At 40.2% G+C, this 16,244-nt stretch overlaps 1 protein-coding gene across 1 annotated transcript in view; it reads right to left on the minus strand.

The window, feature by feature from the left end:
- plpp4 (phospholipid phosphatase 4) overlaps positions 1 to 8,111 on the minus strand; it is a 46,092-nt gene extending 37,981 nt beyond the window's left edge. The window contains exon 1 of the mRNA XM_035399732.1: positions 7,524 to 8,111. Within this exon, the coding sequence (XP_035255623.1) occupies positions 7,524 to 7,612 (89 nt within the window). The 5' untranslated portion in view covers positions 7,613 to 8,111. The remainder of the gene's footprint in view (positions 1 to 7,523) is intronic.
- Between the last annotated feature and the right edge of the window lie 8,133 nt (positions 8,112 to 16,244).

Raw genomic sequence — 16,244 nt, forward strand, 5'->3', positions numbered from 1 at the left:
AAGTTATCGTGTTTCGGGAGGACGGGAAAACCGTCAGGGAGTGGTTGGCTTATGACTGTGGGATCCCCCCCCCCTCCCCCCCTCCCAGAGCTGCAGTCTCTACACCAGGGATCATTAACTCTGGCCCTCGCATCCAAATCCAACCCTGGTTTTCCTTTTCTCCCGGGTAATTAGTGCTACTGATTGGCCAGACTGTCTTCACACCTGACTCCCAGGCAAAGGGAGGGTGGAAAACCAGCAGTCCTCGGCCCTCGAGGACCGTGAGTTGCTGATCCCTGCTCTACACCAACGCCGATAGCGCGTTAAAGGGAAGTGGTGACGCAGGAGAAGGGGAACGGTCTGGCCAGTTAACACCGCCTCACTTCCACCCCGCCTCTTTACTTCTGTCACCTCCACTCTCTGCCAGCGCCACTGATGTCTTTTTGGGGAGATTCCAATCTACTGGTTCTTTTGTGCTCGACAGTGCTCAGAGCTATGCATAATTAACGACGTGCCTCTGCAGTGGTAATGATATTATCTCCAATTACTACAACAAAGCCGTATAAAGCACTTTAAAGATGCAGTAAATGTGTACTTAGCATGCTGAATGTTAATGTGCCAAAGAATGCTTTTTTTTTACATCAATGAACCACTACGAAAAACTATGAAAACAGCTGTTCAAAAACACACTCGTGCACACAGACACATGCATGCACGTCTCTGTGGCTGTTTCAGACTTCAGACAAATCACAGCTATACAACATCACTCACAACAAGTGAAATTTGAATCATTTGCGCAGCATGACCAGTCTTTTGCCTACAAATATTATTTACTGTGATTAACTGACTTCATATACTGCACTCACAAAGGCATGTTGCTTCTTCAAGAGGTTCAACAGTTTTTTCTTAAAAGCTAACCATAACCATCAGAGAGAAGGACAAGGGAGGGGGGGAGAGAAACGAAGAGTACATGTGTTAAAGAGGGAGAAAGTCAGAGAGGGATGTGAGATGGGGGGAGGGGGGGGGAGGGAGAGAAAGCACGGAGATTAAAATGTCACAGGCTTTCCGGTTGTGTCAGGTTTAAAATTCCTCCTGTCGGCCCTGTTTCTTTTCTGCCCCGACTACGGCGCTGCTGTCACTTCACTTCCTCATAATTGGAATCCTGTCTTTCACAGAACGCCTTCCTGCACAGACAGCTGCATTATTGTGTAGGTCTTATTCTCCGTATTCTCCCTCACACCTCTGATGGATGAAAATCACCATACTGACGAATCAAAGCCTGCTTGCACAGGCTTCTCTTCTTTCTTTCTTTTTTTTCTTTTCAAGATCCCTTAACATACTGTCGGGCCTTGCTGAGCTACAGCACAGGTCATTTGTCAAAAAGATGATGATGTCATTATGAATATTATTAAGATCATTCATATATTTTTTTTCATTAACCCAGTGGTGTCCAATCATGATTCTAGGAGGGCCGTGGGTATGCAGGTTTTCATTCCATCCAATCACTACACCTACTGATTTCACAAATTAACACACCTTCAACCAGAGTGGAGGAACTAATTAGTGAAATCAGCAGGTCTGGTGATTGGCTGGAATGAAAACCCGCATACGCTTTGCCGTCCATGGCACATGATTGGACACCACTGATTTCATCAATTTTTTTTTTGGGACATATATTTGGGATATGTATTTGGGGCAGTGAAAAAAAATGTTTTTCTTTCTCTGGGCCTGTACTGGACATAAATTTACTGGATAAATTTTAACCCAGATTTCAGGCAGTCATCAGACAACTTTATGTCAGATTATGTTCATTTGTCCCATTACTTTTGGTCCCCTAAAATGGTGGGAGACTATGTATAAAAAGACTGTAATTCCTACACAGATCATCCAATATAGACGTAAATACCTTTTTAAATACCAGATTAAAGCCGTCGGCCTACATTAACAAAAGTTGTGTCACTTTTTAATTTAACTGTGTATACTGCACACACACACACACACACACACACACATGTGCACACTGCAGGTCTGAGCAAAGGATACAGATCACCATTCAAATATGAATATTCTGACAGTGTGGTTTCCGTGTGCGATTTTAACCCAACCACAGCACCGGAACAGCCGTTTCTCAGTTCACACACTGGCGGACGCTGCATTCCTCTCGAGATAAAATGTTCCTTCATTTCAAGGACAGCGATTATTCAGCGGTCTTGCACATTTGTACAAGAAAGCATCTGCTGTTTATGTTGTCCTTGAATGCGTTGAATGAAAGCTGTTTATGCAACTATCAAAAAGCAATGTGCATGATTATTAAAGGTGTTGAAAGCAGGCGATGTGGCTGATGCAACCATGAACCGGCATCTTTGTTTCTTGCTTGGTGCACAAAGGTCCCCATCACTGATTTAATAAGGCGGTTGTGTGAAAACGTTTTCCCGTCACTTTCAAGCAGGCAACATGAAGACAAACGTTGCCTTGGGTTCAGATAAGACCAGGTTTTCTTTTGTGTAGAGATTTTACAGTCGCATGAAATTGCCATCGGTTTGTCACAACAGTTAAAATGTCCTCTGTGAAGGGGACCTGAAGTGCAGCTATGCTTCAGAAACACTGCCCAAGCAAAACTGCTGCTGTCCCCCGCCGTTCCGCTCAGTTGGAGAAATCTGCCAAAGAATGTCCCAGACACACTGTAAGGTAGCAATCTCACATTCTCTGCACGTCGGGAAAGACTTTGACAAACAGTAACAATGTGGTCAGATGATTTTCACAGCTGGCTCCATTTTATATATGTATATATATATATATATATATATATATATATATATATATATGTGTGTGTGTGTGTGTGTGTGTGTGTGTGGGTGGGTGACAAATTGAAGGAAAAAGAAGCGTTAAATGTTTTAGTAAGGTGTTGGGCCAGCACGATCCACCAGAACAGCTTCAGTGTGCCTTGGCATAAATTCAACAAGTCTCTGGAACTCCACTGGAGGGATGAAACTATGCAATTTATTCTAACTGTCTTTTATGAAATTAAAGGCCAAATGACTGGACATGAAACAGAGCTGTATGCCATAAAGAGTAATGTTGCCTAAGAGGCGTTTTCTGGGTACTTATATTGACCCATCTTGTTTCCAGTGTATTGTTAATTTGTTCTGCAAACAGGAAATGGATAATTGCATCAGATTAATGTATCCATGCAGCTGATAACCGAATACACAACTTCTGTTATACCATTTTTTATTTATTTGTTTATTTTTGGGGCTGTCGCCCCAGTTGCTTGCTTGAATCAGAAACCCAAGGCCCCATGTGACCGGAATTATACACCCAGGATGGTTCTGATAGTTTCCAAGACCAAAGTCATGGTTTTTATTTGTACCTGCGACCTTCAGCTTTAATGGGAAAATCACATTTAAACAGAAAGGGCTAAGAGCAGAGTTAACGTTACAGAACATCACAGTAATACTGTACGTGTAAGGCAATGCAGGGTAATGCACAGCACCACCCTGCCCTTCAAAGCTATACTTTACATGGAATGGAATAAGGCAAAGTCACACTGCATTTGTAATTTATGGTAATCTGATGTGACTTTGAAGCAATTCTTCCAGGCAATATTTTCCTGTAGGACATATTTGAAATAGGAAACTGCCTTGGGCTGCTTTTTCTCTGATAATGTTTTTTTTTTTACCCTCATAATTCTGTCAGTGTTTAGATAAGTTTGTTTTTTTGTATTTTACATGTCATTGTTTTTATTCCCTTTTTGTGTTGTTGAAGCCATTCTGCCTCTCTCTCTCTCTCACTTTCTCTCGCTCTCTCTCAAATTAAAACAACCGAGAGCCAGTACCATTTTGATTTAATCAAGGGCAAATCACCTCAAGCATGTTCCACACAGTTCTTGTATTATGGTTAATTTTTAAATAAAAATAGTCAAAGTTTAAATTAAAAAATGGTTAGTTTGAAGGTGATGTGAATAATGCAGTTTGAAATGACAGGCATTACAGCACCCCGAAAGTTCACAGCAATAATAAGCACACAACAATCGGAGACTGAGACACACAGCATTTTGGTGCCGCTGAGTAGATCAGGCACAGTTGCCCACAGCTTGGTTTGTCATCTGAACACACCCTGACGACAACTTGGAGTCAAGACTGACTGACAGGGCCCTGACCGTTGCCCCTCTCTGTTTTTCTGTATAGAAAACACAATGAATGCTAATTTACAACAGAACAGGAATAGCCCACACAAGAGCAGCAGGACAGGCTTTCTGGTCTCTCTTACCTGACTATGAATGCAGCTTAAACCTGCTTTTCTTTTTTTTCCCCTGTCTCATACATTCGCAAGGACACAAACAGCTGCATAAGATCTAATTGTGCGTGAATACGTCCATTAATCCATTTTAATGACAGGAAGTTTTTTGCAGGAAGAACAAAAAAGGAAGGGTTTTAATAAATTACTTTTTTTTTTTTATTTATGGTTGAGCCCCCGAATCTAGAGTATTAAGCAGAGTAGTGATTTTAAATTAGGCATTAGACTCACAGACATGTGGTTGAGGCCCTTGGGTAGGATACTGTTCCTTACACTTGACCTTCAATGAATAATAAATACTATGACTGTCACAATTGCTAAAACTGTATAGGAACTAGATTGAAATAGTTTGCCCATGGGCCCCAGGCAGCTATCTGGTCTAGGAAATCATGTCTTCTGTCTGACACAGACCATTCAAAATTGGGTTCCATTAAAAGTCTCTTTCTGCCAAAGTCTCAAACTAATTTGTGGATCATGTGTATTGGTCTACAGAAACATATAACTGGGTTTGACTGTTGATGATAACTTTAAATCTGTTATCTGGATCACACCTGCTCATTGAATGATGATTAAAGGCATTGGGTCCTAGGATTCCAATAAAAGGGAATCATACTGAAAATATCATCCCTTTAAAATAATAATGAATCGCCATATTCAGTACAGCCAAGCAATAGCCAAGTCTGGCACTATTACTCCTATAAATCAGAGAAAGCACTTATGTTCTTCTACATTGTAAGTTGCTCTGGATAAGAGTGTCTGCTAAATTAATGTAATGTAATATTTAGACTTAGAAATAATTAGGATCAGGTTGGAATCTAGCACAATGGATGAAAGAAGAAAATATGAAATTGCTAAATTGTGGTTGGGGACTGTGATTTCCTGTACAGAGAATGATGCGTTCAAGTTCATACGGTTGCTGCTCGGTCATCATTATTCATGGAAAATCCTCTCACAGCTAACTAACAAGCCATTTGAGACAAAGAGTTTACGATGGGCCTCCTCGTGGTGCATAATTACACAGCCGAGCCGAAAAACGTCTAGACTCAGCAGATGTACAAGTGGGGATAAATCGGTAGCCCGGTAGAGGTAGAGCAATGTGAAACTGAGGTTCTCAGGTGCGACAGTGGGGGGCAGCCTTAGTGCACGCACTATCAGTGGATCTTCAGTAATCCAGCGAAGTGGGAATTCTCTGAAAGCCTGACTCTACTGTATAGTCTGTCTACACTTTGATTCTTAAATATCGTATTCTTTTTAACCATAGGCGAATAAAAGTAGGTATATTGTGTACAACTGAACCTACAAACCTGCCCGAAGTACTACGGCTACCTACATGCATTTTTGGGAAGGCCTAACACAGGATCATTCTTGAGCACGGCGTTATGCATCGCTGCGGAATGTTTTGAATGAAAACCAACTAATAATTGGACCCACGTAGTTAAAATCTCGTTAATTAGAGCACTGTAGAATGACGTGGTGCAGGCATACCAATTTGTAGAGACGTGCAGACGATACGCATCTACTTGCTTTGCAATTGAGGTTAGGCTACCATGGTGAAATACTTCATTGAATGAAGACGAAAACACTTCATTTAAATAATGCAGTTATAGGCTACTACACAATCATTCTGGTTTACCGAGTCTGATTTACCAACTTCTGTTTCCTCAGTGTAATCATATGATCGATCGTAAAGATTATCACGCTCGTGCAATAGGAAGCTATAGCAACGGGAATATTGAAAGGAAGACCTTTTAATCTATGTGTGGGGCAGAAACTGGGAGGGGAGATCTGACGGTCATGGCACTCAATTTCATCTAAATACTGTAGAAGTAGCCCGTTTGGTAAAACAGTATAGTTTATTATGCTGACAGATTTATGTCTGAAGCTCTAGAACGAGGATAATTCTGCAGCTGGAAGAATGGCAAGCTTATTCAAGGCTTCCATTGCAACATATCTCAAAATCCCATGTGAAATCACCCTTGGCAGGGGCCGTGCGGGCTACAAGCGCGTTTATAGCTATTTTTAAGTGCACTTCTGCAAGCAAGTGGCGAAAATAAAAAAGCTAGCACAGAACCCCCCCACCCCCACCCCCCACCCCTCACCAAACACACACAGTCTCTCTCTCTCTCTCTCTCTCTCTCTCTTTCTCTAATCAGTTATCACCGTTTTCACAATACACCAGATAAAAACACAGTTATCAGTGCATAATATTTTAAAAGCAATTCTGTAATTCCTTAGATTGCGATCGCTATCATTGTCTCTCTTAACGAGCAGCCAGACGATTGATGTGCAGCGGAAAGGCTACTTCGTGATAAACAGTTTTATACCTTTTTAAAGGACATATACGAGATAAGACGTAAAATGAGGAAATCATTATATAAATTAATCGAAGGAGAAATACAGATATTATCTGTGTGTTAGGCAAGCATTTTTGTTAGTGAGTTGCCAGCTGTTGAATGTTTAAAGCATGCCACAGTAGTATCGAGATGTCGCGAGGCACTGCAATCCGCTCCAGCTGGAAGAGCTGTCCCTTCAGCACCCCGCGCACTGAATGCATCCTTGATACGGTCTGAATTGATGCTCTAATAATGCGAATTAATGGGGTCATATATATCCGTTTTAGGAGCGTACATTAATACCTTTTAGTTTATTTCTTAATACAATAACTTGCATTGCACAAAATAATAGCCAACTTTTTAGTCAAAAGACACTTAGAATAATTCGTATGCTTAGTAACAATTCCTGCCGAATAATTTCAAGTATGGAACGTACAAATAAGTCTTTCCACGAACATATATTTTTAATGAAACTGTAACGTGAGCAGCATTGAGTTACATATTATATATCCTACTGTCTACCATCGGTCAACAGAGAGACATTTGTGTCGGTTGTCGACTGAGGAATGCAGATGATCGTATAATAAAATAGCAATGTAGCTACAGACTCCGGAGAGACGGCTATGCAGTCTCAGAACGTTGCCACAGGTCTGCTTTATACTACAGCGACATAATATGGTTAAAGTACCGGCATGGACGTCAGCCAAAATACCACCGTGAATCAATAAAGTATCCACATCATCGTGAAAATAACCGAATTTCCTTTTGCAAAAATAGCGAAGTGCTGATTAAATTCACATCATAATAGAACATTAATAATGTAGTCCTATGTTTTTCTGGCTCAATACCGACATAAACAGAGAAACGCCGTTTAATCCCGAGCAAGCATTGCTCGGTAGCGTAGCCTCTACTCACACGAAAACTCCGAAGAGCAGAACTCGTATGCCAATCTCCAGCGCCAGATCTCGAATGCTTTTCCTTCGATCTGGGGGAGACATCTTCATGATCTTAATTCCTCAGGACAGAGAAATCCTATCACAAGAGAGGAACTTGTGGTTGAACTGCAGAACGTTCACTTTTAATCCCCTTCACCGGTCGGAATTGAGTTCAGAGCCTGAAGTCACGGTGAGCAGCCTTTGTGCCATAGATGCCGCGCTGTCTGTCGCGAGCTGATCACCTGAAACGGGCTCTTTCTTAAAACTCCTTTCCACTGGCTAAAGCTCGCGGTCTTTAAGTATATTTTATTTTCTCTTTAGATTAATCCTCTTCTTTTATACTTCCTGTCCCGCTGTGGTGGTCTAAACAGAGGATTCGCGCTCCGAGATGGGAAAGAAGGGGGTGCGCAACAAAAAGGACTTCTCAGAAGAGGCAGGGAGAGAGAGAGAGAGAGAGAGAGAGAGCGGGCGTGAGTATAGAGTGGTGGTTGGGAGGGGGGCAGGTTACATTGAGTGGCACAAAGTGAATATATGGATTTAAGAAATAATGAGAGAGAACCGTCTCTCTCTCTCTCTCTCTCTCTCTATCTCTATCTATGGCACACTCTCACACACATACACACTCTCTCTCCATCACACATTCTCTCTCCACAAATGTGCATGAAAGAGGAAGAGTGCGACAGAGAGAGAGATAGAGAGAGAGAGAGAGAGCATGTAAACAAGACAAAATGTCTGAAAGTTAAAAATAAAAATATTTGTAGTTGAATACACCACCAAACTGCAAAGGTGTACATCTTCAAATATATATTGCTTTACATACTAGCTTACCAGATTGGAGTATCCTTGCAAGCTGTTGCATATTTTAAATGATATGATGATACAGTTGATATTGCTGATAATAAAGTTGCACAGATCAACATTTCAAGATTATACATATGTTAGCTTCTCTGAAACACAGCTAGTTAATGTATGAATTTTTAATAAACCTAATGTGAGTCACTGCTTACAATAGCTGACACAGAGGCTGTGAAATAAAGCTAAAAGCAAGCATATGTTCTTCAAATTAATAGATAATTAGATTTTATATGGACTAAATAGGAACGCACAAATTGTAAAAAGTATCAGTCTTTGTTACAAGCAACAGATTTGCACATGGAAATTATTCATTAAAAGTTAGTAGCGTGAGGCCCATACAAAGGCTTGCCTCAGTAATTATTAAAATGCAGTCTATAGAGATCTACTGTAAGTAACATTTACTGCAGGTACAAATGTGCAAAGCTTCGGGATGCAAACTACCATTTTGCAGCATATTTCATTTAGCACTGTATGTGTAGAGGCCTAATTTTAAAACTATGTACAGTCTGTAGATGCCTCAATCAACCACAGTAAAGCTACAGCCATAAATGAAAAGAAAGTGGCAGGACTTCAAGGTCTCAGTTTTATTTAGAATAATATTATTATAATAAACAGACTTGTGAAATTACATTTAATTCAACCAGAGGGGGTTGAGTCCATCAATCCATCTATTATCTTTTCCCGCTTATTCTGAGCAGGGTCGCTGCCGGGGGGGTGCTGGAGCCTATCCCAGCATACATTGGGCGAGATGCAGGAAGACACCCTGGACAGGCCGCCAATCTATTGCAGGGCAGCTTTCCAAGTCAACATAAATAAATCAAGTTTGATCCAACCTAAAGCACTGCCTGGAAGACAGCACTCATGTGAGAGCAGAGAACCTCTCTCCTGGGCCCAGAAGGAGGTCAAGCATCCTGACTCTGATCCTGTAGCACCCAATCATGTCCCGGCCAAATTCTGCCAGCCTGGGTCCATCAAGAATGGAGCTTGATGGGGAATACAATGCGTACAGTACTTTGGATCTCTAAGAACATCAATGGGCAGTTGGCACTGGAGGCAGAGAAACTGCTGGCTTTATGCCAGAGACAATGACAGAGCTATCTATTGGAGCAGAATATTGGAGCAGAATGCAGCTGTGCTTCTGCGTACTTTATGTGTTTTACACTTTGTAAAATAGAGGAGTTGTTTATGACTTGTTAGCCTTCAGTGGATGAAAAGTAGGAGGAACAAAAAAAACCTTGTTTGGTATTTTTGTCTGAACATTATTTACTAAGAATTCATAAAACACACTGAATTTGCTTCTGTTATATTTTTGAAATATATGAATGATTCTATTTTTATCTATGACTGAATTGCTGTATTTGTTTAGGAATAAGGCCAGCATATCTTTACCCACCCCACCCCCTTCCTCCACACACATACACATACACATGCACACAAGCACGCATGCACACACGCATGTAACCACACACACCTACAAACTGTCTTGTGGCCTGCCTTTTATCTTTTTCTGCTGGCTAATGAGGACAAAACAACAGTGCAAAGAAAATTCAAAAGATTCCGTAGGAGGAGAAATCTTGACTTCAAAGGTTCGGAGGACCATCGTTTTTTTTTTTTTTTTTTTTTTTTGTCTTTTGTTCTGAAAGAGTTTTCTCATACATGATGTATACTATCTGTATCCAAAAAGTTGTAGCAGAGTAGTAGAGAGGTGTGTGTGTGTGTGTCTGTGTGTGTCTGTGCGTGTGTGTGTTAGAGAGAGAGAGAGAGAGAGAGAGAGAGCTGCACTCAGACATAGACATAGACATTCAAAATGAGGACAGTACAAAATCATTTAAATCTTTCATTAGGGTACAGATACATTCCCCAAAGCACATAGCATCTGCAACCAAGAGAAGAATAATAATTCTCCTGAACAGATCCGGATCTCAGGAAATCCTATATAATTTTACATTAGGGATAAAAGTATAGAATACACCGCAAATTACATATACTTTGGATTTTAAAAAAAGACCTCCATGGGGAGCTTCAACATGGCTGTGAATAAACTGAAAGAGAAAGGGTATTCTATCATCCACTTGAAATCTTGTAAACAGAGTTCTGCAATATCCTTCATGTACAGACGAGAACACCAAACGATGCATGCAGGGCAGAATTAGGCCAATATCCGCTGCTCATTAACATCCAAAAAAGAGCCGGTAAATTCTGAATACACCTAAGACACAGCAACTCCCACTCATATATCACAAGGCCCTGAAAAGCCAAGAGCTGAGCCCAGAGAGGGGTTCCTTCACTTCGCTGGTCCCGAGGCTCGGTTCACTAACCCCCTCTAATTCACTGCAGCGTTAGATCTCCTCCTTTACAACTGAACCAATGAGAGTCAACCAAATTTTAACAGGACACAAACAAAATTATATTAACCATTGGCAAAATCAGACAAAATCCAAAGCTAATTAGCATGCTATTTTCCTCTAAATCAAAAATTCATTGTGACGGATTATCTGACCAAGGTGAAAAATTGCAAATCCAGAAAAAACATTGACAAAGTACCGATTCAGATAGTCTGGCTATTGAGATCAGCTGACATCAGCAGACCTGGCTACACAAAGAAGAGGGGTTGTGCTTAAACTTTAACCAAAAGCTAGTTGGAATTTCCAGGCTAAATGTGAAAAATTTGGACAAATTTGAAAACATTTCTTCCCAAAATTCACAACACTACCCAAAATTTCCAGACCTGCCTGCAACAAAACAAAAGTCCTCGGAGTATAGAAGAATCCAACAAATCTGACTGCAGATTACACAACTTCTGGCCACAGCCGGAGAAACAGGAGTCAGGAGTGATCTTTAACTATTACTATTTGTCATTTAATACTTATAGTAGTATATATCATAAATAACCATAATTGTTTTTATTTCGTTGCGTTGTTGTTTTATTGTTGTTGCTGTTGTTGTTGTTGCTGATGGTTTCTGTAAAGAGTCACATATGCTAAAATATGCCATGTCAATAAAGCAAATTCAATTGAAAGAGGAAGAGAGAGAGAGAGAGAGAGCATTGTTAAAATGTTACAAATGCATTACTTACTTCAGCTAGACATAGGCATTCAAAATGTGGACAGTACCAAATCGTTCAAATCTTTATTAGAGTACAGATGAATTTCACAAAGCACATAGCATCTGCAACCACAGAAAAACAAATCAATGCGCCAATACACATCCATCCAGTCCACTTTACAGAAAATGAGAGAAGCCATAACAGAATACACAGCGTCACATACTAATGAAGGAATGCAACGGCAAAAAGATCCAACATCACGCTCAGTGAAAATATTTTGACAGCGCAATAAACGTGAGCCCGGAGTGGATATTTATATGAGACTCTCTTCCAATCTAAATGGGGATTTTGCACAGAATGTAAAAGCTTTCGTATGTTTGATATGTCTCCTTTGGTGCAGTTCAGAGCAGTACGGCTTAGGAGAACTCAAGGAGCTGTCTGTCAGTATGGCATGGTAGAGCTGGGCTGGAAACCCGAAGCTCCCCTTTTCTTGTGAGGCCCTGCAGCCATGTTGCTTTAAAAATATGCTTTGGCCGTCACCCATTAACCTTATATCTTCACAAATAAATCAAGCTGCATTTAAAAAAGACAACTTTAAAAAAAAACGGTTATAACCCAGTTTATAACCGTTGCCACAGATCCTGACCACCTGTGGTGAATTGATCATTTTGAAATATGTGAACTATACAAGTAGATTAATTATGTACTTTGTTAATGCATTTATAGATGAGTTTAATTGGCCGTTTGCAAGGGTTGGGGGCGGGGGGTGGAGCTAATCAAGCATGACATCCGCTTTGCCCGTTATTCTGTGCTTCAGCCTCAGAAGGAAGCACAAAGTGTACAGCCTCTCTGATGTAAACCTCTTTGTATTTATAGTACATAATTAAAGTATGCTGCTGCTGAAAGCTGAACCAAAAAAAGGAATAGCTTGCTACAATTATACTTTTTACAGGGCCACTGGCAACCAAACCTGAGACGCACCCACAAATCTGAGACACACCCACAAATCTGAGACGCACCCACAAATCTAAGATGCGCCCACAAATCTGAGACACACCCACAAATCTGAGACACACCCACAAATCTAAAATGCGCCCACAAATCTGAGACACACCCACAAATCTGAGACACACCCACAAACCAGTTACTATCCCCCACACAACAGGCCAATAATCCCCTATAGCCTGTGGCACACCATGTACTAGATGCTTATGAGCAAAGTAATTATAGAAGAAACAGGGGTTTCACACAGCTATTTACATAATAGCAGGCTGGCCAATAGAGAGAGTTGTCAGATAAGAATAGCCTAAAGTGGTCGCCTGGGAGGTCTCCTGTTCCTACACTCCGACTTATCCAGTGAAGAATTCACCCAGGCGTCCATTTGGCACTGAATGATTTGCATAGAAATGCAACTGTGAACAAAATCAGTACGAATATGAGTCTTCAAATGCAAGAATTCCAAATGCAAGTCATCAGTGCCTCTTCATCAGGGTCACATGATCTGCGCTCTCCCTGTTGTTGAGCGTCTCTTCATCGGCCGCTGCGGCCTCAGAAGCAGAAGATCGCAGTAATGATAATGCAATCACTGGCCTCTGTGTTATTCAGGGTCCCCATCCGCACACGCTTCACAGGGCCCGGCCAGACTGGCACTGACCGCATTATCATTCTCCTGCGATGCTACGGCAGCCGTACGAGAACACGGGACAATGGGCATATCCCTTTCACTCTGGCTCAGTTATGTCATGGGGTGGGGGGTGGGGGGAGGGGGGGGTGTGTAACACGCAGGCTACAAGCCCAACATTTACCACGCATAAAATGCGACCTGTCACAGTAAGGGGTTTTGAAAAGATACTTTGCAGCCGCTCAGTAAAACATCAGTTTATAAATACTTAATAGATGCGTGAATAAGATTTAATGTTTTGAAAGCGCAATTCCATAATGTATGGATCATTGGCTGAGTGTGTGTGCGTGTGTGTGGCTTTAAAATATGAATTCTTCATGTCAGCTGACTTCCATTTTCAGTGTAAATACTAAAATCTATATTATCTACATAACTGTAGACATAATGAGGCAAATTTCAACCCCAATGCTTTCATGATTTTATGATATGATTTATATAATGGTATATAGTCATGAAACTGAAAATAAGGACTAAATCAGATTCTGACAAAGGTGCTCTCATTTCAGCATTTCAGCATGTGTGAAAGAATGTGAGCTTTTTCCTCACATGCCAAAACTGTTTCTAATCCCTTGGGGGTTGTGGGTTTGTTAGAGGTTGTGGGGAAGGAGGTGGGTGGGTCTGAGATTCTATTACACTATGTTGGGTCTGCCCTTTAGAAGCAGTAATTGGAGTGAATGGAAACCGCAAAGAGCACTTTTACATTACTGTGCCTGTCGGTACAACAAAAAACATTAATTTCATATAAAACCTATAATTCTTTAAGGCTGTAACATTTTCTGTGAACGAAGCCTGCACATGTGCATACGTGCACACACACACATGTGCCCACACACACGTGTGCACACACATGTGCCCACACACACACACATAGAAACATATACTGTACACATATATTACTGTATATATATAGTAGGAAGGTGTGTGTGTGTGTGTGTGTGTGTATGTGTGTGTGAATGTATGCATTTATGCATATACTGTGCCATGAAAAAAGTATTTGCCCCCTTCCTAATTTCCTCTCTTATTGCATATTTGTCACACTGATTGTTTTTTAGATTTTCAGACAAAATGTAATATTAGACAAAGGGAAACTGAGTAAACACAAAATACATTTTTAAAATTATTTAATTTATTTAATGAAAAAGTAATCAACCACCCATGTGAAAAAGTAAATTGCTCCCTTAGTCACTCAATCAACAAATTAACTAAATTTAATAATTGCTAATTAGATTCAGCTGATTGAACACAATCAGCCCTGTTGAATCTAACCCTCACTCATATTGAACCTTGCCAACAGAGTGAACGTTTCCATCACTACGAAGTTTCTACAAGCACATGATGTCACAATCAAAGCAAATTCCAGAAGAGATGAGAAAAACTTTGTTTGAAATGTATCAGCCTAGAAAGGGTTACAAAAGAAAGAAAAATGGACTAAAATGACTCCACAGCAATGTGAAAGACTGATATCAAATTACAGGAAGCATTTGGTTGCATTTTTTTGCTGCTAAAGTTTCCACGGCCAGTTATAAAGTTTAAGGGGGCAATTACTTTTTTTCTTGGGTGTTTGGAAAATTTTCATTGAATAAATAAGATAATAATTTTTAAAAATGTGCTTTGTGTTTACTCAGGTTCCCTTTGTTTAATGTTACAGTTTGTCTAACGATCTGAAACCATTCAGTGTGACAAATGTGCAATAATAGAGGAAACCAGGAAGGAGCAACAAACACTTTTTCACAGCACTGCATATATATATACAGTACATATACAGTATAAGTGTGTGTGTGTGTGTACTGGTTTCTCTCTAACTTTTGGAAGGTTAGAAGAGGTCAGAGAGAATTGATAAAGTTCTAACCATATCAATCATAACCTCCTCGTGGAACTCACAGAGTGTTCCAGAACGTTCCGAGCAACCTTTTCATTTGCACTCCCTCACTGGCATAAACCTGAAGGACCGTGACGACACTGAAGTAATCTGGACGAAAAAAAATCACCCAGCTAAATATTCACAGGAAATGCTTCTTTCACAAAGGCACAATGCTGATGAAGCATCCAGGGTTGGAGGAATCAAGCTTGTATCCCATCACTGGAAGCTTTTTAATGGTGCTGACAAGAGAACGTCACCGTGTCAACAAAGTAGAAAATGGAAGATGAAAGCAAGGACATAATGCTGTAATAGCCCCGTTCTTTGTTCAAGGGTAAAAGAAGGCAACAACACAAGAGCCTCTCTCTCTCTCTCTCTCTCTCTCTCTCTCTCTCTCTCTGCCTTGCTGAGAGCTGAGAGGGATTAATTTGCCCCGCCCCCCCCTAAAAAAAAAAATCTATTTTTTTGTGCTCGAGAGTTTGTTAATTATTAATGTTATTGAGTAGATATTTCTGCACTGTTTACTTGCTGCCAGAGATGCTAGAAAACTTTAGATAATTTTTTTTTTCTGTACATGTTATGAAAACAAAATGACAAGGCAGTTGTCAGTTTTGACAGGATTTCTGCAGAGGAATTTTTTGCAATTAAATTATAATCAATCACTTAGCAAATAATAATAAATATATGAGTCAGACTTAAAGTGGTCATCATATCAAGACTTTTTCCTAACCAGTCTATGTCGTAGTAGAGTCATACTCTATAGTACCTTGGCAGTTGTTAATATATATATATATATATATATATATATATATATATATATATATATATATATAGAATGGCTCTCCCCTTTTGTGAAGTGTAGCATACCTCCACTCTGGCTCGATTGTGAGAGTGGGTCCAGTCATGTCCCAGGGGGGAAACATAGTCAAAAGCTTTTAGTTACACCTGAACGGCAATATGAGAGCTGAGTCAAAGTTTTACTGCTTCAATTTAAGCTTTTAGGCAATTATTCCAGGTACTGTTTTTGGTTTATATAAAAGAGGCTAGGTAACAAAAAAGCCAGAGCCTGGAGGATATGCAAGCAAGAGTCGCACAGTAAAGCATTTTAAAAAGAGATACAACAGAAAAGAAGAAAAAAGAAACACAAAAATTATTTATGAACATTATAGCTTCAATGTAATATAATTCAAAATAAAGTGTTTGGTCGGTTTTTTTTTTCTTTTTTTTTAAACCCACAATTGTACAGAAAGCATTGATATAG

This window comes from Anguilla anguilla, chromosome 18 (genome assembly GCF_013347855.1).
Source record: "Anguilla anguilla isolate fAngAng1 chromosome 18, fAngAng1.pri, whole genome shotgun sequence".
In the NCBI taxonomy this organism is placed as follows: Eukaryota; Metazoa; Chordata; class Actinopteri; order Anguilliformes; family Anguillidae; genus Anguilla; species Anguilla anguilla.